General features: G+C 39.4%; 1 protein-coding gene across 1 annotated transcript in view; it reads left to right on the plus strand.

Annotated features, from left to right (window-relative positions):
* The first annotated feature begins 1,331 nt into the window (after positions 1-1,331).
* The window catches only part of DNAJC3 (DnaJ heat shock protein family (Hsp40) member C3), a 35,454-nt gene continuing 8,798 nt past the window's right edge, over positions 1,332-27,987 (plus strand). Inside the window, exons 1-9 of the mRNA XM_071741990.1 lie at positions 1,332-1,613; positions 8,433-8,543; positions 10,931-11,055; positions 11,955-12,029; positions 18,959-19,111; positions 20,429-20,610; positions 22,623-22,742; positions 24,538-24,643; positions 24,768-24,888. Of these exons, the coding sequence (XP_071598091.1) occupies positions 1,532-1,613; positions 8,433-8,543; positions 10,931-11,055; positions 11,955-12,029; positions 18,959-19,111; positions 20,429-20,610; positions 22,623-22,742; positions 24,538-24,643; positions 24,768-24,888 (1,075 nt within the window). The 5' untranslated portion in view covers positions 1,332-1,531. The remainder of the gene's footprint in view (positions 1,614-8,432; positions 8,544-10,930; positions 11,056-11,954; positions 12,030-18,958; positions 19,112-20,428; positions 20,611-22,622; positions 22,743-24,537; positions 24,644-24,767; positions 24,889-27,987) is intronic.

Consider the following 27,987-nt stretch of genomic DNA (forward strand, 5'->3'; position numbering starts at 1 on the left):
CGCTGCAGTTACCAGACCATGGCACTGAGTGCCACATCCACTCTCTTTTTAAATATCTCCAGGGATGGAGAATCCACCACTTCCCAGGGCAGCCCATTCCAATGCTTGATCACCCTCTCCATAAAGAAATTCTTTCTAATGTCCAACCTAAACCTCCCCTGGCACAACTTGAGACCGTGCCCTCTTGTCTTGCTGAGAGTTGCCTGGGAAAAGAGACCAACCCCCCCTGGCTACCCCCTCCTTTCAGGGAGTTGTAGAGAGTGATGAGGTCTCCTCTGAGCCTCCTCTTCTCCAGGCTGAACAGCCCCAGCTCCCTCAGCCTCTCCTCATAGGATCTGTGCTCGAGTCCTTTCACCAGCCTGGTTGCCCTCCTTTGGACCTGCTCCAGGACCTCAATCTCCTTCCTGAACTGAGGGCCCAGAACTGGACACAGTAACCGAGCTGTGGCCTCACCAGCGCTGAGTACAGGGGCAGAATCCCTTCCCTGGACCTGCTGGCCACGCTGTTCCTGATCAAGGCCAGGATGCCATTGGCCTTCTTGGCTACCTGGGCACACTGTTCGCTCATGTTCAGCTTCCTATTCCATCACTCATATACACAATAGATTAGCAAGTTCCTTGCTTCCACTTGAAGTGGCAGTTCTTCAAAATGTCACCTGAGCTCAAAGGGCTCAGGAGGCTTTTTGTTAATAAGGGTCCCTATAGACTACGAGTGGATATTTTAGCATGCTAATGGCATGCTAACAGTATGCTAACAAGGTACAGCCTGTCAGCCAGTGTTTTCTATCTAGCACTCAAGGCTGCAACTATTTTTACACCAAGGCAAACTGGGGGAGCACCGCACTTCACCCCCTTCAAGCTTCTTGCAGGCTGGCTTCTCAAAGAGGGGTTGTGGAGTACTAGGGACATTATTTTCCTCTCAATTCTCCCTTGCCCCGGTGTTTTGCAACCTCCCTTTTAACTCTACCCATCTCTTTATTCTCTCTTACGTCCCTTTCCCCAAGAAGCTGACTTTATTTCAATTAATAACCCTCACCAAGCCCCTCAATCCCCCCGCCAGCTGCCCCTTCCCGCTCCACCACCGCTCCCCATTTTCCTCCCTGCGCATGCGGGGCGAGAGGGACACTGATGCCACCCCTCCCCTTTCCCTTCCTCTCTTCCACGCAGGCTCAGTGGCGGGACCACCCCCCAAAAAAAAATAATCGAAAAAAACCCCAATAAACCCCAAACCCCCCCCAGATCCGCGTTGCTCATGCGCAGAGCCGCGCCCCCTCCTCCTCCTCCTTCTCCTTCTCCTCCCTCTTCTCCTCCTCCCCTCAGCCCCCGGGGCTCCCTCACGTCGCTTCCCGTCCGGCGGGCGCGAGGGGCGGGCGCGCGGGCGGGGCGGCCAATCAGAGGCGCCCACGACCCGCACCCCGGAGAAGTTGGGAGGCGGTGTCAGAGCGGGGCCGGGGGGAGGGGGGGTTAGAACCGATCCGTGGCGTCGCGGCGGCTGTCGGGGGTGGGAGGCAGCGGCGGCGGGGAAGACGGCCATGGTGTCTCCCGCAGCCTCCGCCGGCCGCCTGGGCTCCGCGCTGCCCTTCCTGCTCGTGCTCTTTGACCTGCAGTACCAGGGTGAGGGGCGAGGCGGGGCCGTGCTGCTGGAGGCTTCTGACGGGGTGGGTGGGTGGAAGGTGGGGGTTGTCGCCGGTTGTCTGTGGCGGTACGCGGGGATGGTGTGTGGGGGGGTGTTGTCCCGGGGTAGGCGAGCCTGAGGCGGGGCTGCTGGGAGGCCCACGGCGGTGCTCACCCCGGGGGGTGGCTGCGCGTCCTCCCTCCTTCCGGGTTCTCCTCCTCAGCTGTCGGGGCGGTGCTGGGGTGTCCGCCCGGGCTTTGGGGTAACCGGGTATAGCCGGGCCGAGGTGCTGGGGGAGAGCGGAGCAGGCCCGGTGAGGCTGCAGCCTGAGTGGGCCTGAGTGAGGCCAGGGACTGGCCGCGCTGGGCCGGGGGAAGGAGGAGGAGGAGGAGGAGGAGGCCCAAGAGCCGCAACCACCATGGCAGCGGGGTAGCCCCTGCGGGACGTCCTGAGGCAGGGAGGAGGGGGGAAATATTTGTGGAAAGGGTGTGAGGAAGAAGGAGGTACAGGGCTGCCTCCTCATCAAGGCTGTTGGGAAGGGTGTGTAATCAGGCCACCGGCAATGCTTGTGATCTGTTGGGTTTTATCTGAGTTCCTGGCGGTGCTGGTTAAGGTAGCTTGATGCTTGCTTCGTTTTCCTTGGCCTGCTGACAGGGTGCCGAGATACTGTGCGGTCTTGAAAATGTGGTAACTTCGAGTGCAGCTGTGTGACAGCGTTGGCCAGTTCCGAACTAGCCTCAGATCTCTCACTTCTGTATGAGTTTTGCACAGTTTCCAAGTTCATAAGCTTTTTCGGTGTCCCTTAGGCACAGCCATTATTAGTGCTAGACCGACAAACTCGTTTTTGACAGTTGTGTTGTATTTCTTTGTGCTTTTGTGTTTTGTTAGGGTTTTTTTGTTGGCTTGTTTGTTTCCCTTTCACCATTGGCATTTGAAGTCGAGCAGAGAGGTTTATCTGTACTTTCTGTGCCCTGTTTGCTTGCCAGTAACACCTGCATGGTCAAACTTACATTCACAGGCTTCTGTTAAATGTATAACTTGGTTATGGACATAAGCACTTGAGGAACGTTCCTTAACTGGAAGTGGCAGATTGAAGTGGAACTGAAGCTGTCAATAGTTAGAGTAAGTCCATAGACTTAGGACTGACCTGAGTGTGGCATTAGAAGCTCTGTCAGTGTGCTAAACTAATGAATATTTCAGCTGGCCAAGTGGCAGCAGGGATGTATTGTGGCAAAGATGCTTTGTAGTATAAGACTTCATACTCTGGTGTTGAATTGCTTTTTTGGATGTATAAACTAGTAGGGCTAGAGGAAAAAAATAATTGTGGTCAAAATGTACTTTTTCCCTTAAGATTGTGGCAGTTATGCTCCTGCTGAGGATTATTTGGAGTGTCCAACCTATTTAAATATATTACTATATAGACTTACCAAAGCCATATTTCCTAATTTAGGGTCTATTCTGTCGAAAAAGATGTGCAGTACAGTAATAGAATGAAAAGTGATGGATCAGGATGTTTCTGAACTTACTAACCTCTTTGCTTATGAGTTCATTTTCCAGAATATTTATTTAGGTAATTTAAGGGGTTTACATTCTTTAATTACCTGGATTTCTCCCCTTCTCTCCCAGTAAACTTGGATCTTGCTGACTTGATAACAGAAGTTTGCAATTAATCAGCGTACCAGTCAGCCTGTTTAAACTTTGTAACTCACAGGTGATATCTGTGAATACTAATTTATATCTGGCTGGTAAATGAGTTCAGTAAAAAGGTTTTTGAATACCTGGGGATGTGTCAGGTTGCAGTTGAGTTCTTATTGCTGTGTTCCCTGAATTCTTTCTCTCCCAATCACCCAACTTGTGCTGAATAAGCTCCCATTGGACACGAATGACCTCATGGAAAGATTCATCCTTTATGGCCACACTGATGATAAGAAAAAGAGGCAATTGAGGATAGAGAAGTATTATCCCTCTTCCTCCTTTTCTTCCTAGTAGTACAGGAAAGGAAATGTAATATGAGGAAGAAGCAGCAGGCTTAGTTTGTACTTGTCAGACCACTAGCCATAAGTATTTCACCCTTATGCTGTATATTTCTGTCCTGAGTTTGGGAGGATTTTTCTTCTTGCCTTGAATAGCAAAAGATAGTTCAGGAGGTGGCTTTTTGGTTTGACAGTCTAAGCTATATTTACCCACTTGCTTTGCAAATGGAGGAAATAAAAAACTTGATGGATGGAAGTTACACGTGGCTCAATGGTATGCTCTGAGACTTCTTGTGAGCCTGTTTGCATTGCTTCTGATACTGTGGCTGCTTGTCCATTTGCTTTGTTTAGTCTTATCCTTGAAAAACAGACTTTATAACACACATAAAAGCAAAGTCCCAACCTTTTTAAAAATAACATCAAACTTGCTGTGCTAAATGAAGGGTTATTCTAATAAAAAAATTCCCCTAAAGCAGGATCTCCTATGCCCATAACACAGCAATCATAAAGCCCTGTTGTGTGTTAATGACAATGACCTAAACTCTTAAACTTTTTTAAAATTAGCAACATGCATGTTTCTTTTTTGTCTTTGACACAATTCTGTTCTGGTACACAGTAAAACTAACTGTTTATTTTCATATTCCTCTTACCCAGCTTGGGGGCAGGATTTTTTAAAAAAGGAGATCAAGATTCTACAGGGGGAAAAAGAGGACCATGTAGGCAATTGCAAAATCTTGAAACTGAATTTCTTATGCTTTTTACCCTGTGGGTGTGACTGATTATATGAGGATGTAGTTGGAATTTTTATGTATGGGTACCCACATACTAGGACGAGTTATTTGTAATGGAGCAAAGCTCCTACCAGGAAGCTATAATTTACTTCAAATGAGTGTATTTAACTTGAAAAACTGGTTAGCTGCACCTGCTTGTTGTTGTTTTGTCTTCTGACTGACTTCCTTTGAGTTGTCAGGGCTGGTACTGGTTCTTATCTGGGAGTAGGTTTTGGGTTTGCTTTTTAAACTTGCACCAGTCCTGTGTCAGTGCCAGGACTACAAACTCTATCCAGAATGTCTGACTTGATTTGACAGCTGGGGCTCTTGTGTGTGGTCATGTTAGGTCATTGGTGAATAGAGAGCAATCAGGTGGGTTTCAGAAATAATATTCAAATTAAAATAGTTGAAAGTTTAAAAAATAAATAATAATGTTGCATATTTCTTGCATCGTTTTAGTATTCTTGCTTGAGTGTACAAAGCTTCAGGTGTAGTTTTGGGCCCTCAGCATCCAGCTCACTAGTGACTGCCTGTTGGAAGTGACTCTGTGGGGCTGATCGTTTTTTCCTCTGGTTGAACTTAAGTCTTTATGTTCATTCCCAGACCAAAGTGTTAATAGGTACCCAGATAGGTTAAACAGCATGTGAGTCTTCAGACTACTATGTCTTTGTTAACAGTTTTGAGATGCCTACTGTGGGGTGGTTTATGTAAAGAAACTGTCTGCCTACAGCCAGAATACTGGATAAGCAATGCATTTATAAGAATAAGCAGCCCAGCTATCAGGTCAGTGTACAGTGTCCTTGAGCAGTTATGGTAAATGTCACTTTTCATCCAACATCAATTTATGATGTTCTGCAACTTGCATAGCTACATTTTAAGAACAGTCTATTGTAATTAGTGTTTTTTCTACAGTCTTTTACAATTTGCTTTATTTATATTTTCATGTTGCTTCTGCTTTTCTGAACTTACCTGTTTTCTATTATTTGTCACTTGTAAAAATTTCCTTTATTTATTATCTTCACTATTTTCAAGGAAAAACGTTTCTTTCCTGCCTAAAGTATTATGTAACTGCAAGACTGTACTGAACATAATGTATGTGAAAGACACTGAATAGTAAAGGTACATCTTAATTGTGGAAAATCTATTCTTGGAACTGTCCTGATGGGACTGAACCTGAAACAGGGACACTCCTTTAGATGCTTGAGACTCAGTGAAAATGGAATATCAAGTTTAGGTGGATAGAAGATAGAAATTTACAGCCCACTTCTAGGAAACCACTCCAAACTCCAAACAGACAAGGTTTGAAAGATTTCAGAAAGGATTTTGGGAAAGAATGAAGGTTAAGATTTTTTGCTTTTTTGATTTAACTCATTTCAGGCTGTTTATGGTTTGAGATGTGATTTGTTGCTACTATACTTCCAAAGCCAGGGAAATTTGTGGTGTTTTTTTTTACAGTTTAGTAATTTTTTTGTTGTTGGGGTTTATTTGTTTTTTTTTCCTTTCCAATGCTTGCTTTATCATTTTAGAGGACATGGAATGACTTGGGGATGAAAGCTAGGTTTAATCTAGAGAGGAAGCAAAATGGCAAAAAAGAATGTCCATTTTTCTGAAAACTGGACATTCACATAAAAGCCATCTTGAAGTAGAATACTGTGTGTGAAAAAATTACTGTGAAGAAATACTTCTCCACTATCAGTAGAGCTGTTTGTATTTTATTCAGAGCTGTGCATAGCTAGAATGGATTTTAAAATGATTTTAAAATGCCTCATTTAACAATATTCCCAATTTGACCATATAAGCAGTTACTATTTTAACATCACCTGTTTAAGAAAACAAACAAAAAATTACTGATGGGAAATTTGAGACTTATTTCCATTATTAGAAAAAAAGATAATTTGTTTGCTCTCATTGTTCTAGGTAAACAGCTGAACTGAAGCCCCTGAATCTGATTTGCTGAAACATCAATCTTCTAGCAGATGGAATTCTTTGCAGTAGATACAGAAGGCTTTTTTTTTTTTTTTCATTTTAGTATAGACAGCTCTTTGATCCTATTATGTGGAATTAAATGAATTATGAAAAGTAATACTGAGTAGGAAATGAATATTAAGATTTCCTAGCCCTAAAATCTTTGACTTGGTGATCAGAAATTTTCCTTCTTCCTCTTTCTCCCCCCTCTTTCCAAATACTTTGTTGTTTAAGCACTTTTCAGTGTGAGAAGTTGTGATACACTATACTTTCAGTCTGTGTAGTGTAACTTTTTTATTCAGACTCCTAATGCGCTGCTGTATTTATTTAAGATTTATTTAAGATTAATTCAAGTGACTGAGTCAGCTTGATACAAAACCTGAGTGAACTGAACTGATTCCTAGTAGCTGTAGTTCATTGTTTTCTGATTTAATTTAATTTATTTAGTGAGGATTTTAGTACATTACCTTGCATAAATTTATGCATAGGGCATGCTTTTAGAAAACTGTTTCAAGTGTGAAAGTTTTTATAGTCAGAAACTGCTAAGCTGTAGTGAAATTCTGTCCTGATTTTGAAGAATGCTGGAAGCAGTACAAATGACAAACGTCTGTGCCTGAATTGATGGACATACAGCATGTAATTGCACTTAGCTGCTCATTTATTTTCAACAGTGGTCTTTCCATGTTGATTGAGCAAGAGCAATTTATTAGCTTTAAACTAAAACTGGCATTGTGAAAGTGTAGTGCCTGGATATGATTTTCTTACTACTGGTTAAATAAAAAGGAGTGAGAATTTTAATTGTGTATGTAAAAACCTGTGCTCTGAAAACAGTTTGCCTTGGAAATTATAAAGATGAGACAAAATTGCAGCAGATAAGCCAATCTCTGCAGTATCTAACACTTCTCAGTTGAGTTCAGAGTTACCAGTATCATCATAAACTGTAACTGAAAGCCTTTATTTGCTGTGTATGTGTAATAAGTGTTTTCCTAGAATCTTTTGAAATTGCAAGTTCACATAGAAATATATTTTGTTAAACTTCATGTATAATATTTTATCCCCTGCAAAGGGACTTGAGCAGGCTGGATCAATGGGTTGAGGCCAGCGGTATGAGGTTACACAAAGCTGAGTGCAAGGTTTTCTGTTTTGGTCACAACAACCCCAGGCAACGCTCCAGGCTTGGGGAAGAGTGGCTGGAAAGCTGCCCAGAGGAAAAGGGCCTGGGGGTATCAGTGAACACACGGCTGAATATGAGCCAGCAGTGCAACCAGGTGGCCAAAAAGGTGGCCAACAGCATTCTGGCTTGTATCAGGAATAGTGTGGCCAGCAGGAGAAGGGATCACACCCCTGTACTTGCCACTGGTGAGGCTGCATCTTAAGTACTGTGTTCAGATCTGGGACCCTCACTACAAGAAGAATATTGAGGTGCTAGAACATGTCCAGAGGAGAGCAGCCAAGCTGCTGAAGGGTCTAGAGAGCTAGTCTCTACATCTGAAAGGAGGTTGTAGTGAGGTGGGTGTTGGCCTCTTTTCCCAAGTAAATAACGATAGGACTAGAGGAAATGGCCTGAAGTTGTGCCAGAGGAGATTTAAATTTGTATTAGAAAGAATTTCCTCACCAGAAGAGTATTTGGGCACTGGAACGGGCTGCCCAGGGATGTGGTAGAGTCACTGTCCCTGAAGTATTAAAAAAACATGTAGATGTGGCACTTCAGGACATGCTCTAGTTGGGCCTGGTGGTTTTTTTCTGGGTTGCTGGCTGGACTTCATGATCTTAGAGGTCTTTTCCAGCCATGACAGTTCTGTGATTCTGTGAATAGAAACTGATATTTGGTGCCTGCTCACAATGCAGTTCTTTACAGTGTTTATGTATTTATTTTATTTTACTTTATCCTCCAGCAGTGCTTTACAGTCTTTATGTATTTACTTCTACATGCATTTTGGGGCAGGGAAGATATGCTATGTGTCTAGTAGGCTGCAGGTCATCTTAGTACAGGAAGATGTGACTTCTGCCTCTATATCAGTAATTGTTCTATATATTGTATTATTGTTGTATGCATTTGGTGTAATCAAACTAGTAATTCAAACCCTTGATCTTTCTGTTTTTCTTTAAGGAGCTGAATGTGGAATAAATGCAGAAGTAGAAAAACAACTTGAAATGGGAAAGAAGTTATTGGCTGCTGGACAGCTAGCAGATGCTTTGTCTCACTTTCATGCAGCTATAGGTATGTATCCCAGAAAAGTGACTCTTGCACTGAAATATTTTGGGGTGAGAGATTTTCTGCTACCATTTGCTTTGTTAAGTATTCTGCTTTCTTGCAAATTGCATTCCATGAGTCACAGAAGTTCTAGCATTTTGGATGAGAGCCAACAGAATACTTATGCTTTGGTTTTGTGAAAATAATTGCATGGTCCATGAAGAACAAATCACTGCAATTCTGTAAGCTATTTGTATGGAAGCAATAATAATGGAGTGTGGTATTGTTTGATGAGGTATTCCCTGTGTCTAATCCCATCAGATTAGGTTTTATCTCCATGAAGTTTTTTGAAATATGCCTTTGAAGGGTTGAGTTTAGCCATGCTTGTTTTCTCCAGTACTGCTGAATTTCAAATTCAGCATGTGAAACAATCTCTCTCTTTTGAGATATTAAACTGGTTGTGAAGAGAATGCTAACTGTCCCTCTCTTACACTGAATTAGTGAGAGAGATCCTTTGGTGTTCTGCACTTTCTGAGGGGTTTTGCATTTAACTGGGGAGTTAAATGTTTGCTTTTGTAAATTTTACAGCATCTTTGCTGGTTGCAATCTTGAATTGAAGCATAGAGACAGAGAGCATCAATGTCCATCACAGCTACAGTTTCTCAGTTCCATGGTTTTGTTTTTTCAATTGTTGGACTTCCTTAGAATGTATATAAATGCATCATTCTCTCTGTGAAAGGGAAATACTGTTGAGACTTTCTATTATGTCTTGGTCTAATAATGACATAAATGAAATATGTGCTGATTCTGAACTATTAATGTTTTCTGTGAGTTCTCCAGGATCAACCTCCCCTTTCACTCACTTTATGTAAATGAGCTTCATCTTTTTCTGTACTATGGAAGCTCTTCATTCCACCAGGAGGCTGACTCTTTACTCCTTTTTCCTTGCGTGTTGCTACCAAAGCATTCCAGTGGTATCTGAGCAGAGTTAGTGTTACAGTATGGTTCATTCCTTTATTTTTCCTTCACAAGATTTACCTTGGATTTGGTGAAAAGTCCAGTTCAGTCTTTGGCTGTGCAAATACTGGTGGTGGTGCAAAGGCAGCAATGGTGGGGAAGTGGGATGAGAAGTGAGACACCTGCATGGGGTGAAATCTTCTGCTTTGCCTGCAGTGCTCAAGAAGCTGATGGAAATGTGGGTGTGACTGGCTCTGTGTGACCTGATGGCATTCTTAGTTGGGTGTGGATTTGAACCTGGCTGCCTAAAGTTTAATCAGACCTCCCTTTTGTATTTTATGTATTTTGCCTTTTTGAAAATATTTTAAGCATGATTTGCCTACTGTATTTCTTCTAGAGGAGGGGAGAAGAAATTTCTCTAATGCTTTTTTTTGCCTGTACTGCATCATTATAAGCTGTGAGGTAATAGACCTTTTTGTCTTGTTTCAGACAGCCTATTTTTCTTTTTTGTAAACATCTGAAATAAAAGAAAGCTGCTGACCATTTTCCCTTCAGCTAAATTTTCAACTCTTCATTTTTATTCTCATCAAGCTGATTGCTTATTTCTTCTCTCTGGGTAAATGTCAATTGCTGTTAGTTATTGTTACTGGGGAACTGAGGCAAAACCATATTCTGACAGTCAGATGATCATCTGGTGCTGGAATGTGCTTCCTGGACTAGTTCTTTCCTATCTTTCAGCCTTCTTATCTGGTATTAATATTATTATCCAGTATTAATATTTTTATCTGGTATTAATAAAGTTCCTAATTTCAGCTAGTGGTTTGTGTCTACTCTGTGCATTTAGTTGTATGCAGTATGACTTAGTACTTCCTTTTTTGTTCAAGGTAATAACATTTGAATATACTTGATGTCCATAATGCTGCCATACAAGCATGGGGATTATTTAAATTCCAGTGCTGGATGTTAGTATTTCCACAGCCATGATGTTGTAGAGGAGGAGTGGAGATACCTTTTCCAGTGAGAACTGAACAAGTATTTTGGTAATGGAGATGGCCAGCTGTGAAAATCAGTTGCTGACCATAAGATTTTTGTCAATGTTAATTGTTGTTTTTATTTTAAAGTTTAACTTCAACCTCAGATGAGGTGAGGAAGATAAATATTTGTTTTGTTTCTCAAATATGGATATTCTTATACTGGCAGTCTTCCCATAAAAAACTGAAAAACAAGTAGATATTTTAGCTTCAGTACTCTTTATTTAGTTGGTATTTCCTGTGTTTCTGTAATCTTTATTGTTAAATAATCAAACTGCATAGAAAGTATTGCTTGCGTAATGTTACAAATGTGGTGTATTATTGATAAACACTCAGGTAATATATTTTTATTCACTAGAGTTTCACTGTACCCAAAGTTTTGGTTGCTTTGAGGTAGTATTGAGATTACTGTTTGTTCACTTGCAGATGGAGACTCAGAAAACTACATTGCATATTACAGAAGAGCCACAGTGTACTTAGCCATGGGCAAATCTAAAGCAGCCATTCGTGATTTAAGTAAAGTGGTTGAGTTAAAGCAGGATTTCACATCAGTGAGTATTACTGGAATTGAAAATTTCTCAAGCATAAAAGAAGACCTGCTTTGAATAAGGTTGTTTTTTCAGATTTTTACTGAGCAGAAATAGAAGTTTCATTATCACCCAGAAAGCTTTAAATAGCATACAATAGTGTAGCAATGGAGTATGGGCTTAAGTTTGCACCTGTGCTGAGTACAGTCAAGTTATTCTATCTAGTAGTATTTTTATTAAGTTCATGTTTTTTATGAGTTTGTCCTAAAGCTTTTCCTTCTCTCACTTGTGGTTACTTACCCCTTGCTCACTGCTACTTAACTGCCTCACTAGTTGGAGACAAATGCTGGAGTCCTTTCTCCCCAATTCTCGTTTCCCTTTTCCAGAGGCAGTGGCATGTCCCATGTAGCTTACAATGGAGAAACAAACATTAAATTCATTGCTTATGAAAAATTCTTATGAGTCAAAATCTTCCAAGTCGTTAACTTGTCTTTTTATGTAGCTTCTCTTTTTCTTGAAGTTCAGTAAAAGAATTAAATGGGGGGGGGTGTTTATTTCTGCTAATTTCTTAAAATCTATAATCGGTTGTAATCAGGGAAGGGGTGTAAGGGAAGAATTAATTTTGTTTTATGTAACTGTTCAAATGAGTTACTTCCATGAATTGCAGCTGCTGATAAAAACTGTGGCTGCTTTTGTCCCTCAGCTCTGGTGCAGTGATCCTTTACCATCAAAGAGGCCTCATAAGAACATTGTCAAATTGAGAAGACAAAAAATAGGTGTCACGATCTCTGTTTCAGCTTGTCAGCTGTAGTAAAATGAAACTGTTTTTTTTTTTTCCTGCTGCTAGAGGAAACTGAAGCTTATTTTCATACTTTGCTGATTTCAATTTGTAAAACAAAAGAAATTCTTGTATTTCATTTCAGGCCAGATTACAGAGAGGACACTTACTGCTGAAGCAAGGAAAATTTGATGAAGCAGAGGATGACTTCAAAAATGTGGTAAGTTGGAGGCCTGAGTTGAACTGTGTCACTGTTTCTAAGGTTGAGTTCTGAGCCAAAGTCTTATCTCAACTGATGCTTTAGAGCATGTGCATGTGAATACCTGAGTTTGTTTTCCTGTTCTTTGAAGGTATAATAGCTAAGCTACCTTGTATGAATGAATGACTCATTAAGTGGTGGTGCAGTAATGAAGATCAACTCCGAAGGTATTGCAAGAAGCAGCAAAGCACCTTGAAAAGTCTTGCTTTTTTGTGTGTGCATGCATGGCACTTCATGATCTCTGCTTGATGATGCCTGTACTAGGCAGCAGTCTTCATTCAGAAAGAAAGATAAGTGATACAGGACTCTTAAGTATGTAATTGAACCCTGCTTTGCATCTCAATATTAAGGTCACACTGGGATATCACTAGGGGCCTCATGGATCAGCTATTGAAGGAAGGTTCCTCTCTCTCATCACTGATTGCAGAGGCATCCTGGGCTCTTAATTTAGTTACTGGGCTGTTAAAATCAGTGGCATTCAGTGATGTGTTTGGGTGTCCTTGCCTCAGCAGAGGAGTTCTGTATCTTTCCTATATTGACAGTAGCTTCTTTCCATGATCAGGAGATGCCCAGAGTTTCCATGCAAACATAGCTGGACATTAACTCCCTATAACTCTTTTTTTTTAATTTCAGTGGGTATTTTGTGCATTATGGCCTTACAGTGCACAAATAAACTGGTCTAACCACCTGAACAAAATTTCTTGAAGAATACGTGAAATTTCTCTTCCTCTCTGTTGCACAAAATTTCTGTAAACATAAGAATAAATAAGATTCATTCTTATTCTTGCTTACTCTTTTAAGAGTTTCTAATTTGAACAGCTTGCATGTTCCTAATGCCAAAATAAATAGAATTTGCAAATGTAACTGATGCTGTCTCCTTGGCTTTCTTTGAAGAGTGCAATGGAGAAAGCAGTTCTGCATTGCAGATTACAGGTATTTAGTGGAAATCTTACTGGTGAGTGTGTATGACAGAACAGAGCAGTTACACTGTATGCTCTGCAGTGCATCTGGGAGGAATGGCTCTGGCAGGTATAAATGCACCAGGAAGTTTGTGTTTGAGCAAAGCTACAGTAATTTATCCTGATATTTGTGTAGCAGTGACTTCTCTGGCTGCTGCTGCTTCCTCAGTAAGTTTCTTTTGAGTGTGATTGCAGTGCAGCTCTGCTGTTTGGAAATGTAGGAGAATGTTGTTCAGCTCTGATTAACTGAGGACATAGTTGCTGCAATAGCAATTATGTGATGTCAGTGTTGATTCAGAGCTTGTGTACTCATCTCTTTGCTTAATACTGCATATGGAAATGTTTCTCCAGTCAACTGTCAAGTAGTTGGCCTTTTTTCCAAACCATATCTAAAAATTCAGATTGCTGCTTTTCTTTCATCAGTCAAATAGTTCAAGTCTTCAGCCAAGTTTTAATTTGGAAGTAGAGCAGAGTTTCTTTTTGGAAGCTTACTTATGTAGATACCATATTGGTCCTAAATCTTACTTCCAATTTCCTTTTTTCTGTGAGCAACATTGCACGTTTAATTAGAGAATGTGGAAAGCAGTCTGTTTTGAAGAGAAATTTTCGTTTAAGCGCTGTGTATGTTCAAGCAAAATAAGCCAATGACAAAGCAATCCTTTTACTATAATTATAAAGTACAATTATAAATTATAATAAATTATTGTAATTAGACTTATTGGTAGTAATCCCATTAATTATTCATATGAGAGGATTATGAGGATTATTCATATGAGAGAAGGGATTAATTTATCCTTAAAACACCAAGTTTACTGTGTCTGTATGTTTGCATCTACAGTGTGCCTTGAAATGTTAAGCTATACTCTGTTTTGAGCCCTCTTGTTACTCCTTAGAAGTTGTTTAGCTTTTTACTTTACAGTGCAGCTACTGGTTGTGAATTCCAGTACCTAGATTTCAACAGGTGTCAGCACAGAAGGCTAATTCTTGTGTTCAGAGTGCTCAGGATTGACCAGAGATTAAGCTCAAGTCCTTAGGTGATGCTAGAAGGTTGTTGCTTGCAGTATGTGAAGAGCATGTTTGTCTCTGCTCAGTCTTTGGCTGGGTGTTTGTATTGTTAATGTTAACTTTATTCTGTTTTATTTAGTAGTTTCAGTATAAAACAAGTCAACAGGACAGCTGTGGGCATGTCAAGACTCCTGTCTAAGGCTTCAATCCATTAAATCCATGGAATATTTATTTTATCTCTTAAGCACATTATTTGTGGTGAGAATAAAAGGAATATTGGTGTACTTTGGTTAACAGAAGGCATTCTAAAAAGTTATTCCAGTCCTGGCAGTCTTTGTATATAGCTTGTAATCCTGCTTGTGTCCTAGATAAAATGACAAGTGTTTGAGTTGCTGTATTCTGTAGAAGGCATAAAAAGACCAGAACTTCTGCCTAGACTACTGGAAAGTGTGGAAGGACCAAGTTGTCATATTTCTTTATAGTTATCTTTTCTTTGTTTTTTTTTTTTAAACTGACTGTAATGTTCACAGTTAGTTTGTTGCAATAACGACTGTAAATATGTAATTGTCTCCCTTGAAAGTGTAAACTCTGAAGGTAAAACTGAAGGTACTCCTCCCAGCCCCACTAGATGTCAGCCAAGATCAAGTGACTGAGCACTGTACTGCAAATTCTTGTTTCCTGATGTAGAGCAAAATACAGTGGACAATAGTTTTCCATGGCTGTTTTGTATGTGTAATGATACTATTTAGGATGTAGGTGAAGATCTTCTGGCACTGTACGTTGACCTGATTTGAATAAGTTACTATTCAAGCTTGGATTGGGTATTTGAAGCTCTGTTAACCCGCTGAAAATAACATAAAATTGTTTCCAAATAGTTTCCTCCCTGGTACAGTAATCATCTGTAGCTTCCTGGGTAAAGAGCAAAAGGTATTTAAATAGTTCCTTCCTTTTTTCCACCTGTCTGACACCACAGTTGTGTTACCTAGTACATTCCTCTGTCAATAAAGAAAGCATTTTCTTGTGTTGATCTTGGGTAACACAAACCACAGAGATTCCTTCAGTTCCCCTCAATGTTTTTCAGAAATGTAATCAATTTCTTTTCATAGTGTATTTACCAGTGTGAAAAACACACCAACTATAGAATGTGTAGCTGTATGGCTTTGATAGTTGCACTGGAGCACTGTAAGCAAGGGACAGCAACACTGTGTCTAACATTTTGTCTTTTTAAACAACGTTTTGTTATTTAAACAACAGAATGCAAGACTCAATACTATCTGTTTATTATACATCCTAAGAATGATGTAGCTGGAAAGCGGGACAGAATGTTGTAAGCCATTGAATTAGTTTACCCATGTTATGTAACTCTTCCACATACTTCAGAAAACAGATCATGAGGTAAGAAGCAGTGCCTATTAAACTTAGGAGACAGGAGGAGCTTGCTCTGTGTTCTCCAGTTCTGTCTCAAGTGTTTTGTGCTTGGGTATCTTTTTTTTTTTTTTTTTTTTTCTTCAGCACAGTAACAGATAATATTGGAAAGCTTTGAATAAAGAGCAACTGCTGATCCAGAAAGCATAATTTTAAGATAGGTTTAGGTGCAATGGATTGAAAGAGATCAGTTAGTTCAGATTGGTACATGGCATTTTAAGGACAGCAGCATCCAACACAAAATGCAAATTTTTTTGGGTTACCTTGGGTTACTTTGTATGTTTTAGTCACTGCTCATACAGCAGTCTGGCTGCATTGATGGGCTCTTATTAACAGTATTTTTCTGAAGTAGTGCTGCTTTGCATTTTTCATGTAGTCTTATGTGTGGCTGTTGTAACTTCTCTGTGTGATTAGAAAGGTCATGTTGACAGACTTGTGAAACACAGTGTAGTGTGTTAGGTTAGGAGGGGGAATTGCTTCTTGAATACCAGCATGAATTGTTCAGCATGGTAAAATGTTTTCCCCATAAGGAAATTTAGAACTGTCTTTTATTTGATTGCAAATGGTAGGCAGCCATTCCAGGGCTGCCTACTTTAACTAGAAATGATCTAAGTTCTTTCTAGATGCAAAAAAAAAAAAAAAAAAAAAACCACCAGAAAAATTTTGGGTTTCATAAAGTGAACTGTTTATAGCTTTTTCCGTTGTCTTGAATGCTGCAAGGTAATGTTGCAGAGTTTTGGGGCAAGTCCTTAAAATAAAGTTCTGAAAGAAGCCCCCTTTCTCACTGAGGGTAGTAGGGAGAAGGAAAGATTTACATGGAAGTGCTTTTAAAGCTTGACTTGATAAAATGGTTGGGGTTGATAATTTTGTTCCCTTTTGTCTTGTTCACTTGTGGTGGGAAAAGCAGGGCTGTGCTTACCCAGGGTATATTTTTGCCCTTTCCTAAGACCAGGCTATAAAATAAGGCAGCACCTATAGCAGTAAATTTGTGACAGAGAATTAGAGAAGATACTGTTCCTGTATCTTGGCATTTTTTGTTTGGGTTTTTTTTTTTGTTGTTGTTTTTTTCTTTGTTTTTTGGGGGATTTTTTTGTTTGTTTGTTTGTTTTTTGGTTGTTTTTTTTCTGCAAAGGAATTAGGTTCAAGTTTTGCAGGGGGTAAGGTTGGTAGTGAATGAAAGCTGCTGTAACAGATGGTTTGCACTTGCTGCAACTTAAATTGCAACTAATTTAGTGTTCTAATGCAGTAGACCCCAAAGAGAGCAAAGGATACTGTGCTGAGAACACAGTCACCAGTAACAGCAGTGTGCTTGTCGAGCAGACATGAGGGAGAACAGCTGCTGATTTTGTGCTTTGAGGCCATTGATAAAGAATGTAGAGGGAGTGATAGGTCTGCCATAGACCTGTATTAAATTCAGCAGAAGGGTTTTTTAGTACTTTGCTCCTTTCTTGGAAATCTAGCACACTTAGTACAAGAAGTTATTCTGATTTGTTACCCCCAAGCTTATTGCTCCACAGGAAGAGGAGGACTAATTGAAATGTGATTTGGTACTGATAGAGATGTGACAGTCCTGTGACTACAGAGCAAAAAAAAATTGGACTACAGAAAAAAAAATTGGGAAGCAAACCAAAATGACAGTATTAAACTGCTTTACATTTCCAGCTTTTTTTGTGGGAGCTGAATGAACAGACTTCTTGCTTTAATTAACATCACTGGTTAAGACCTCATGTCAATATACTTACTGTGAGCTTCTGAGTGATTATTTTCATTGTACTGTAGCACACAAACACTTGATGGCTTTATTTTGAATGACAGCTTGAAAAGTTTTCTTTTCTTTGTTAAGTGAATAGTTTGTACTACCTAAAATTATCTAGAATGTTTTACTCCAGTGGTCTTTATTACTGTTGGACTTGTCTGTATGATTGTAACATTGCTTTTCCTATTCCACTGCTGTTTTTCTCCAAATAAAGTACAGGAAACATACAGGATGCCTAAGGAGTACATTGTTATTGTGAGATGTTTAAATGGAAGGATAAGGCTTGTCCATAGTAAAAATTCTTATTTTTTAAGAGAGGAAAATGCTGATAAATAGAGGGAGAAAATTAAGGAAATTGGCTGGAACTAAAGAGTTCAGAACTTGAGAGTTTTATAGTATTGGAACTTTTAAAATCACAGATGCAGAAATTTGTTTCTGCTTACAAGGTCCAGATTTGAGGGAGAAAAAGGATGCACAGTGTCATGGGTTTTTATAGGCAGAGTTTCTGTTCTAACTGGAGGAAAAGCTTTTTGAGATGTATATTAGGAATTAGCCTACAAAGAAGAAAATTCTTTGATCACATTCCTTTCCTCTAGCTGAAAGTCAGTGTAGGGCATAAAGGAGGATTTTTCAGATCTAAATACAACTTGATTTCTGTCAAAGTAAAATGAAGCAACTGTGGAAGGTTCAAAAATACCCTAAATAAAGAATCTAAGAGAGAGTTAGGGCCTGCATGTGCTTTTGATGTTGCATTTAGGCTTTTTCCTTTCATATACTTAAGTGGTAGAACCAGGGGAAATTTTGTTAAAGGAGTTCTGAGGGCTAATGTTGAATTACGTTAGAGACTTAAGCACAGAATGAGTATTTGAGGAACTTACTGATGATAAAAAGGGGTCACTTTGAGATAAAGGAGGAAATAAAAGGTCCTGGATGACTTTGAGGATTCAGTAACTTCAGGCAACATTCTGTGTGTAATATGCAAGGTATTGGAGATTTTAATTTTTAAAGCAAAACAACAAAAAAGCAAGTAGTGCTGATCTGTCCTTTTTTAAACTTTGGAAGTAATTCTGATCAGCAACAGCCCCTTATTCAAGCTACATTCATTTTACAAACGGCTCCCTGGCTTTGCAAGGGAATGAGTGCCACCTAAACAAAGGCAAGAACAATGTAACTCCTTTTTCTTATAAATTTCCAGCTGACCCCAGTTGTGTTATTCCCCCATCTTAACCTGCTGCTGGAGCAAATCTGGGGCAAATGCAAGGAACACGATTTTACAGTAATACTGTCTGGGACATATAGCACTTGTTTCTTTCATGAATTTATTATTAAGTAATGTGCTTATAATAAAATATGTGATTATGCCAAGTGGATTTACTTTTTTTTGATGCTGGGGGATCCAGTGTTTAATAACTGCAGAGAGGAACTAACTAGGCTACAGTTCAGAGGTCCATGACTTCAGGGAGTGACACAGGGACAATTACTGTTGTGCATAGTGTGTCCAATTGATAAATGGTTAATGATCAAACATGATGGGGGAAGGGATTAGATTTCTCTGACTTCTGACAACTTGTATTGAAACTAAAAATTACTTTTTAAATCTGAAGTTTGGTATTGGAAACATTTCCAGTCTTTAAAACTAATTTTGCTTTGTTTGCAGTTTTAGTCCTCCATGATATGATTATTAATGAGACAAAAAGAGATCCTTGAACAAGCATTTCAGTCTCTCTTCTTGTTCATGTTTGCAGCTCAAATCCAACCCCAGCAATAATGAGGAGAAAGAGGCCCAGACTCAGCTGACAAAATCTGATGAGCTGCAGCGCCTGCACTCACAAGCATTATCTGCCTACCAGCAAGAGGATTACAAAGCAGCTATTTCTCTTCTTGATGAAATCTTGGCAGTAAGTGTTAAGTAAAATGGTACTGTGAAAGGGATGTAAGAGCTCCTGTCTGGCATCTGTGTATTTTTGTTTAATAACTTCTTCACTGGTGTGAAAACACTTGGTGTAATTGGCTCAGTTTTGCTAAGCACTGTGAATCAGTCCATAATGAAGTTGGAGAGTGGAGAATACTGAGCACTAGCTGAAAAAAAAGTCAAAATAAGAGATGGTGGTGAGTGTTAAAGATACAGCTTCTCATGCAGATACCATTCTTGATTATACTTTCCCTTTTTTCTACACTTTTTCAGTGTTTTGGGGAAATCTGGGAAAAGTTCTCAAACTAATTAAATATTGCTGAATATAGGAAATGGGGTTCTTGTTATTTTTTTTTAAAATCTATTTTCTTTTGTTGCCTGTATGCAGGCAATTTGTATGTACTTAGTAAGTACTTGATGAATGGTACGTACTTGTCTTGAGAAAATGAAGAAAAGATTTTAAAAAATCACAAAGTTAATGTACGTAGCTGTCTGGATTTTCAGTGTGTCACTTAGATATCTGTATTTGTTGAATCTTAGTATACTAAGTGTAAATAACTCAATCATGTGGGTATTTAACATGTCATATTAAAAGATGGTTAACTGTTATGACTCTTAACATACAAATTAAATCTGTTGACTTGGAGTTTACAGCATCCTAGCTGGTGAAGAAATTGCCAAAGTGTGGGAGTTTGTTTAGGGGGAGAGAATGTGGAAAAGCATAAAAGCTCCATTCTCTAAAATGACGATTTACAAACAAATTATAAGACACAGAATAAATTCTCTAAAATGAATTATGATAGGCAGTTCCTTTTAGGTAAATATTCTTGCCATACTCTGATGTTACTTCAGTAAAGATCTTTAAAATCCAGATACTAAGGTCAAATCTTGCATGGCTGAATCTTACCCACAGGCTTCTTTCTGGAGGACAACCAACAGCTTGGTTCTTGCTATTTGTTACCCCTATTCTTTTGGGAGGATATAATAATTTATGATTCTGATATCCTTCCCTGGAGGCTCAACAGACTGTCCCAGTTTAAGCAGTGCCAGTAGATTTAATTCATCTCCCTGCATGAGCTCTTTGAATCACTTACAAATTTTTCAGGCCTTTGTTTTCTCTTTGGGCAGGTGCATCACAGCATCCATCAGGAAGCAGAGATGCTAATTTCATGTGCTCTGCATGCAGCTTGAACCTTATGTTATTGCAGTTGGCAAAGTGAAATTAAGTGGGATTTTTCTTATGTTGGGGAGTAAAAGTGAAGTGTTACAGACCAAAAAAAAGCTTTAATTTTGGTTTCTCAAGGTTTGTGTTTGGGATGCAGAGCTACGAGAACTTCGAGCTGAGTGTTATGTAAAGGAAGGGGAACCAAGCAAAGCCATTAGTGACTTGAAAGCTGCTGCCAAATTAAAGAATGATAACACTGAAGCCTTCTATAAAATCAGCAAAATATATTACCAGCTTGGGGACCATGAATTATCACTCAGGTAATATTACTGTTTGCTGTAATCATTATAACTGAGACAGAAAACGTGATGATAACGGGTCATGACAAACTAAAATATCTGTGCTGTCTGGTGTAGGAATGGTGTAGCAACTCTGGTCTGGATCTGATAAATGAAGCTCCCTTCTCGAAGCTAAGAACAGGCAGTAAAGACACCATTCTTGGCAAACCAACCATAGGAACCATAGTTTTCCTAGCATCTTTTTTACTGAAGCAGAAGCCAAAGTGCAGATGTGACAGACTTGCATACATTTGCTGTCCTTACTGTGTTTCTCCATCACAGAAGAAAGTCCTGCTCTAAAGTTGCTTTGGTGGAGCCTTTTTTTAACCTTGAACCATTCAATTTAAGTTTACAATGCAAATAAAAAATACTTCTGTTAAGTGTTAGGGCTAGTTTTTTATTTTCACAAGTTAAAACAAAATGTTACAAGCTTAAGAATAGGTAAAAAGTGCAGAAGCATCCACATATGAGGAGCTGAAGATCCAGAACATTCACTCTTTCATTCTTGCACAGTGTCCAGTATTTTGGATTAGTTTTGATCATGTCCCAGCCTTTTACTCATGCTCAGTTAAATTTAAGCTATTATTTCCACACATCATTAGTCAGTCCTGCAGATAACTGCCCTTGCCCAATCCAGAATGCTACCTTCATACTCTGTGCTCAGCTACACAGATTGTATAATCCTTCTTTTTGCACACAAATAGTTTCTGTGTAACTTAATCATCTCAGATGCTACCTGCATCTCTAGGCTTCTGCCATTGTGGTTTTTGTCACAGAATCTCTTTTGTAAGAGGTGAGGGGAACTGAAAAAGCCTGAGTTGCTCTTCTTATCAGTGTTATAACAAAGGATGGTGTATGGAAACTGCATGCGAGGATAACTGCAGAAGTTTTTTTCTATAGCTGGGCAAAAATAAATGTCAAATAACCAATTGGTTTGCTTTAGGGATCCCCTTTCCAGAGTATCTGTCATCTATGAAGCTCACAGGTCTCTGTTGTGGTGACTTTTGGTAGCTGACTATCACTAAACCTGGTGATTTCAAGAACAGGTGTTTATTTTCCCCTCTGAAATCCACACATGAATGTCCTCTGTTAATAATCAGATCTCAAGATTTTTTATAAGTACAATTGAGAGAGCGATTGAAGACAATGATACCAAAATAAAGATACGAGTCTCTTCTCTTAATTCACTTTTTAATTTTATTTTTCTTTCTCGTCATAAGATACACTGAGAAAGTGTTGTATTGTGAGCTCTTGGACTTGCTGGGAGGCTAATGTTGTCCTTCCCTTAGTTTCTTCCTCCTAGCTTTACAGGCATAATGATTTTCAAATATTATTTTTTCACCTGTGCTTAGGAACAGGTATTTTCACTTTCTGAAAATATCACTTTGGTTGTACCATGATGCCTCTATATGGTGCAAAATACTTTTATTCCTTCATATGACTGTGTTCTGGAGTTTTTTGAAAGACTTTGACTGTTTTAAGAAGTATCTGCCCTAATTAGAGTCTGATTAAACAGTCTTCACAATGAAAAGTCAGGCTCAGGCTTGGCTGATACTCTGTCAGAGGAGGTGTGGGTCTTAGCTAAGCTTTGTCTCTTTCAGGCAATACAAAACATAGTTCTTTGTAGGTATTTTGTAAACAGCTGAGTTAAAACTATAGGAAAATTGCAAACAATTGTATCTGGTAACTGCTGAATATAATTTCTTGCCCAGGGTGTATTTTCCTTTTGCTGTTTAAGTCGGTTATTAATGTAACACCTCTCAATCTTTGCATGTTTGGCAATACAAAATAATTAAGAACTAAATTGGACAGACATCCCTCTATGTTCTGGAAGACTTTTTTCTCACTTTATATTAATTTTTGGATGAAGGGAGAGGTGGTGTAAAGAAGTCATCTGTTCTGCCAGACAGATTATAGGTGCTGCACTGTCTCAAGGTGAAATCTCATAATGGTTGTTGATGTTTTTCTGTTTTGTTTTGTTTCCCTGTGAAAAGTGAAGTCCGGGAGTGTCTGAAACTGGACCAAGACCATAAGCAATGCTTCTCTCTCTATAAGCATGTAAAGAAACTCAATAAGCAGATTGAGTCAGCAGAGGAACTCATCAGAGAAGGCAGGTAAGTGTTAACTGATGTATTAAAAAAAAAAAAAAATTAAAAAATCACTAGTGAGGCACCAGATTATTGATTGAGGAGTTCATTAAGTGATGCTTTTTGCACCTGTCAGTTGAAGAGGATAACTGAGTGCAGCTCTCAAATTACAATTAAAATAAATATTGACTCACATAGTGACAATCCTATTATGATTCTTTCAGATGCAACTGTCTTCTCTTTGCCTACTTAACTTATTTGTGGAGCAGGTAGTAAAACCAAAATAGAATTATACAGAAATAACAGAATGTAACAATAGATAGGAATAATTTTTCAGGTCTCAATGTATTATTACTCAGCACTGGTGAGGCCACACATAGAGCTCTGGGCTGATGAGTATGAGAAAGATTTATACTACTGAGAGAGGGTCTGTTGAGGTGCCAGGAAGATGATGAAGGGACTGAAGCCTCTCTCTTCTTTGGGAAAAGGCTAAGATAGGTGGGGCTGTTCCCCCTGAGCCTTCTTTGCAGCAGGATGATCTCATCAATAAATACATAAATACCCAAAGGGAGGATGCAAAGGTGGTGGAGCCAGGTTCCTTTCAGTGGTGTTCAGTGACAAGACCAGGGGCAATGAGCACAAACTGAAGTAGGAAATTCCCTTTGGATGTAGGGAAATGCTTCCCACCACCCTCTCATTTACCCCTGGTGTAGTTTCCCCAGAAAGGTTGTGGAGTCTCCCCACTTTGGAGATCTTTAAAATCCATTTGGGTGCAGTTTGGGGCAAACTGCTTCAGGTGGCCCTGCTTGAACACAGTGATTGGACCCCATTACTTCATAAGTCCCTTCCAGCCTCAACTCCTCTGTGATTAAAGGGCCACATCTTCAGACAGAAAACACCCAGCAGCTCTGCAGTTCCTGGTTGCCCATCAGTCAGGTCCACTTTTGCTTCTTATGTGTTCCTTTTTAAATGACACACAATGCCTGTGTAGTCTTCAACTTGTTGCTTTATTTCAGTTTTACATCTTCCTAAGCACAAAACATCCAACTCTAAGGACCCCTAACCACTGATTAAACATTGTCAAGGTGGTGTTTTAAAATGAAGTACATCTGGAATGTGAATCAATGCACCGAGGACAGTTTTACTAAGTCAGTAGTCTGTTTGGACTCTGCACTTCAGTCTTGTATTTAATGCAGTATTAGCATATTTTCAGGGAATCTTCTGAGAGTTTGAATTTGTCCTAGCTTGTGGCAACATGTGGGTTCACTCACGTGCTTGCATTTTTAGATGGGTGTTCTAATCCATTTCATAAACCATGGAACTTCAGCATCTTTGGCACATTGACAGCAATAATACATTTAACTGTGTGACTTGCAGAGAAGGAAGGAGAAAGCAACTTCCCAATTAAAGTTGTAGTAAAGAACTTTTTTTCTTCTCTGGTACCAAGAAATTAAAATAGTACAGTGCTTACATCAAGACTCCAGGCTTAGTTGTCTCTGATGTCATAGAAGGAGATGCTTTTTTCCAACTCCAGAGTGTCATGTTTATCAGGAGGCAAATCTAGAGACTATTATCTATGCATGCTGAGGGTTGGTAGTCATTATCTACTGCAAATTGACAGGATTAGTGCCTACTCTTCTGTCTCAACACAGAAAAGGGAATGGGGGTTTATTTGATGTGGCTGAAAGCTTTCTTCATGCTGTTACTGTACATTTTTAGAAGGATGTGGAAATCTGAATTTTAAAATTTATAAATAAATTGCAGCACCCTGAAATAGTTGTTACTTTTCAATACATTATGCTTATTGTTATGCTTTAAACAGGTATGAAGATGCTATCAATAAATATAATTCAGTAATGAAAACTGAGCCAGATGTCCCAGTTTATGCTACTCGTGCCAAAGAGAGGATCTGCCACTGTTTATCAAAGGTAATTCTGCTTCTCCTCTGTAAATTTCTTGAAAACAAACCAACCAACCAAAATACCCACAGCTACATGGGGCTTTGGGGTTTCTTTGTTTGTTTATTTTGTTTTGTGTCTCCTTCCTTTCTAGAATCAGCAGGCTACAGAAGCCATAGAAGTTTGTTCAAAAGTTCTGCAGCTGGAACCAACCAATGTGAATGCTCTGAAAGACAGAGCAGAAGCTTACTTGCTGGAAGATCTGTATGAAGAAGGTATGGTTGTATGCAGTTTGCACATACTTTTTTGTGAGCATTTAAAATGCAGTCAGTGTTTCAAAAATTTTTAACATGCACTTTGATTCTACACTACAAATCCCTAATCAGCACTGGGAGTTGCAGATTTACAAAAATATCTGCTGGTAATTTTTGTCTTGATTAGTGTCAATGGAATGAACTTGGTTTATCTACAGCAGAGTTCTCTTTGCAACAGTGGGCTATGGTTCAGAAGTTTTATAAGGCTTTTTCAACTTAAACACATTTTATATAAGCAGGGCCAGACAATTGCACTTAGAGATAAAAGGTAATTGAAATTAGAGTGATGGAAATTCATTTTGGGAACTCCATTTTAATGTCTTTAGATGGCAGCATGAAACAATACTGTTCTGTCCCCCAGCATATGTTGAAGGAAGGTGAAGATAGCAGGCATTGCTTCTTCTCCATCCATCTCTGTAGTGCTCATTCCACTCTTGAGGTTGCATTTTGCATGGTCCCATCTACAGATTTGGAAAGTTGGGGCTGAGTAATTGGTGTAGGAGTAAAGCCTTATATTGTTACCTCCTTTCTTTAGAAGTACTAAGTGCTAATGTCCAGTAAAAAAGCCCCAAATTCCCCTAAAAAAACCAACAAAACCAACCAAAAAGCCCCCAACCAAAACCTCCAACTTTAAAATCTAATGTAGTGGATCTTATTTCCAAAAGAAACCAGGCTGTTCCACAAGAGTCTCACTGTTCACCCCTGTGTTCAGTCGTGCAGCAGTTCTTGAAGCATTGGGCTGTTTCAGTCAAATGTGATGAGGGAAAAAAATTGTAGGCTTTAAATGTGCACAAAAAGAGTTCCATTAATTTCAGTACTCAAAGAAGAATTTTCCTATTCTGTATTTTGTGACTGGATCTTTCACTTTACAACTGAAAAAAATCCTTTGTTTAAACATTTATGAAGGCAGCTGTTCTCATAAATAGCAAACACTTTTTTTTTTTTTGTCTTTTTGAGAAATTAATCACTGAGAGATGATACTGCTCACCTCCTGAAGTTCACTTCAAACTTGAAATAGCTGTTTTCTTCTTTTTTTTTTTTATTAGGCCTCATTGACTCAATTAAAATTGTATAAAGAGGACTGGTCTGGTTTCAGGCAGTCCACTTGATTAGCCCTCAAGGCTTTGTGCCTCTGAAGTGACCTAGTCCTCATCCCTCTTTGCCAAGGCTGGCAAGCCTTCTTCCTGCTTATAAGAGTGGAAAACAACAGCATTTCAGAGAAATTATGACCCCTGTACAAATGGGTTGCTTAAAAAAAACCACAACACAACAGTGTGAGGAAAACTTTTTTCTGTTTTTCTTAGGATAATGGCTTTACACCTTCTTGGTTGTTTAGAACTGCAGTATCAACTTAAAAGTTAGGCTCAGGAAGATTTCAGTGATGAGGACCCCTTCAGGCATTTCCCCATCTTTTTCTGTACTTCAGGAGAAGTAAACTTGCTCAGTGTAGGGAAAAGTAGAAGCACAACAACCCACACTTAACCAAACAGTAGCTAAAGGTACAGAGTACAAACCTACATGGATTACAGCTCATAAAAAGGTTTTTGATGTAAGAGGAAAGAGTATCAGCAAAAGGAGAACCTGAAGAAAACTGAAGATTTTTCTTTTACCTCAAAGTGTATCAGTCTTCAGCTTAAAGAAAGTGTGGGACAGGCAAACAGGCCCTGCTCTGAGTCCTTTTGCTTCTCACTAGTAGACAGAATTGATCTGTATTCTTGAAATTGATGAATATCAATGTGGATCTTTCAAACATTATCTTCTATTAAATCCTCATCCATTTCTGGTTCCTTTCATGTGAGAGAACCTGGCAACTCTTGCTAATTCAAGGGGGTGGAGCTTGAGTCCTGCACAAATGCACAGAACCAGCTTGATCTTGTGCTGGAACAAATGCCTCCCTGTGATGAGATGCAAGGAAGTACAGAAAGGGCACACCTAGGATCTGGCAGAGCTTACATCTGGGCTGTGGCCTGCTGGGCTTGGCCCAGCCTGGTTCTGAGTGGACAACCATACTGGACTGGAATTGTGCCTCTCTAAATCCCAGTTGTTCAGTGAATTTCCTGCCTTTCTCCTGCCCTTGGCAGCAGTGAGATGGTTGTAGTGACACTCTCCCTTCCAGAAGAGCCTGTGTAAACAGTATTATAGCTCATTAATATTAGTCTGCCTGAAGGTGTCTTTACTTATACTTCAGTTTTAACTGCTAGAACCTGATGGCTGGTTTCTCTCTGCTGTAAAGAACAGGAGAGCAATTAAAATGGTTGTCTCCTGCTTAAAGGGGCAAACTGATTGTCATTCTTCCCTCAAGAAAATCTCAAGCTGGAGGCACCCATTTTCCTTTTTAAAGACAGGAAATTTCAAAGTACTTGCAATTCAGAACTTCAAAGGCAATTATTGTTAAGTGTTCAAGATGCACTTTGGTATGTATAGTAGAGATCTGATTCCCATCAAATGGTTTTAATTACTTTATAATCACATGGGATCCCAGGCTTGTCTACAGAGACAGATGTGTAATGATTCCTTTTCTGGACTACCTCAGAAGTCTGTCTGAAGTATACAGCACAAGTTTGTCAAAGAAAAAAAACCAAAAAAACAAACTTGCTGTATCAAAATTGATCAGGACATAATTTTTTTTCCCACCCCTCCCCACCCTACTACTGTAGAGGAAACAGTCCCTATTTTGGTAAGAGCATGGGTTGTCTGTGTTTACTGATGGAAAGTTACATCTGCATATGGTATGGTGGCCAATCTTGGTCACTGTTTTAAAGATGAAGGCAAGATGGGAATACCAGCTGAAATGTGTCAGTGTGGTTACTATTTGAGAGATTATTAAGAACTTTATTGAAAGAAGTAGGTTAGATTTGACTGAAATACTTAAAATGAAAGTGATAGTGGAAACTTGTTCCTGTCACATCGTGAGACAGGGTGAAAGGAAACAAAAGATGCTCTGAAAAATCAGGCCAGTGATTCTTCAGTGAAAAAGCAGTGGTGATTCTTGTGTTTGTTTGTGTTTTTTGTTTTGGTTTTTCTTTCTTTTTACTGGTGCTTTTAGAAATAGTGACTGAG

Source organism: Heliangelus exortis, chromosome 1 (genome assembly GCF_036169615.1).
Source record: "Heliangelus exortis chromosome 1, bHelExo1.hap1, whole genome shotgun sequence".
NCBI classification, from domain to species: domain Eukaryota; kingdom Metazoa; phylum Chordata; class Aves; order Apodiformes; family Trochilidae; genus Heliangelus; species Heliangelus exortis.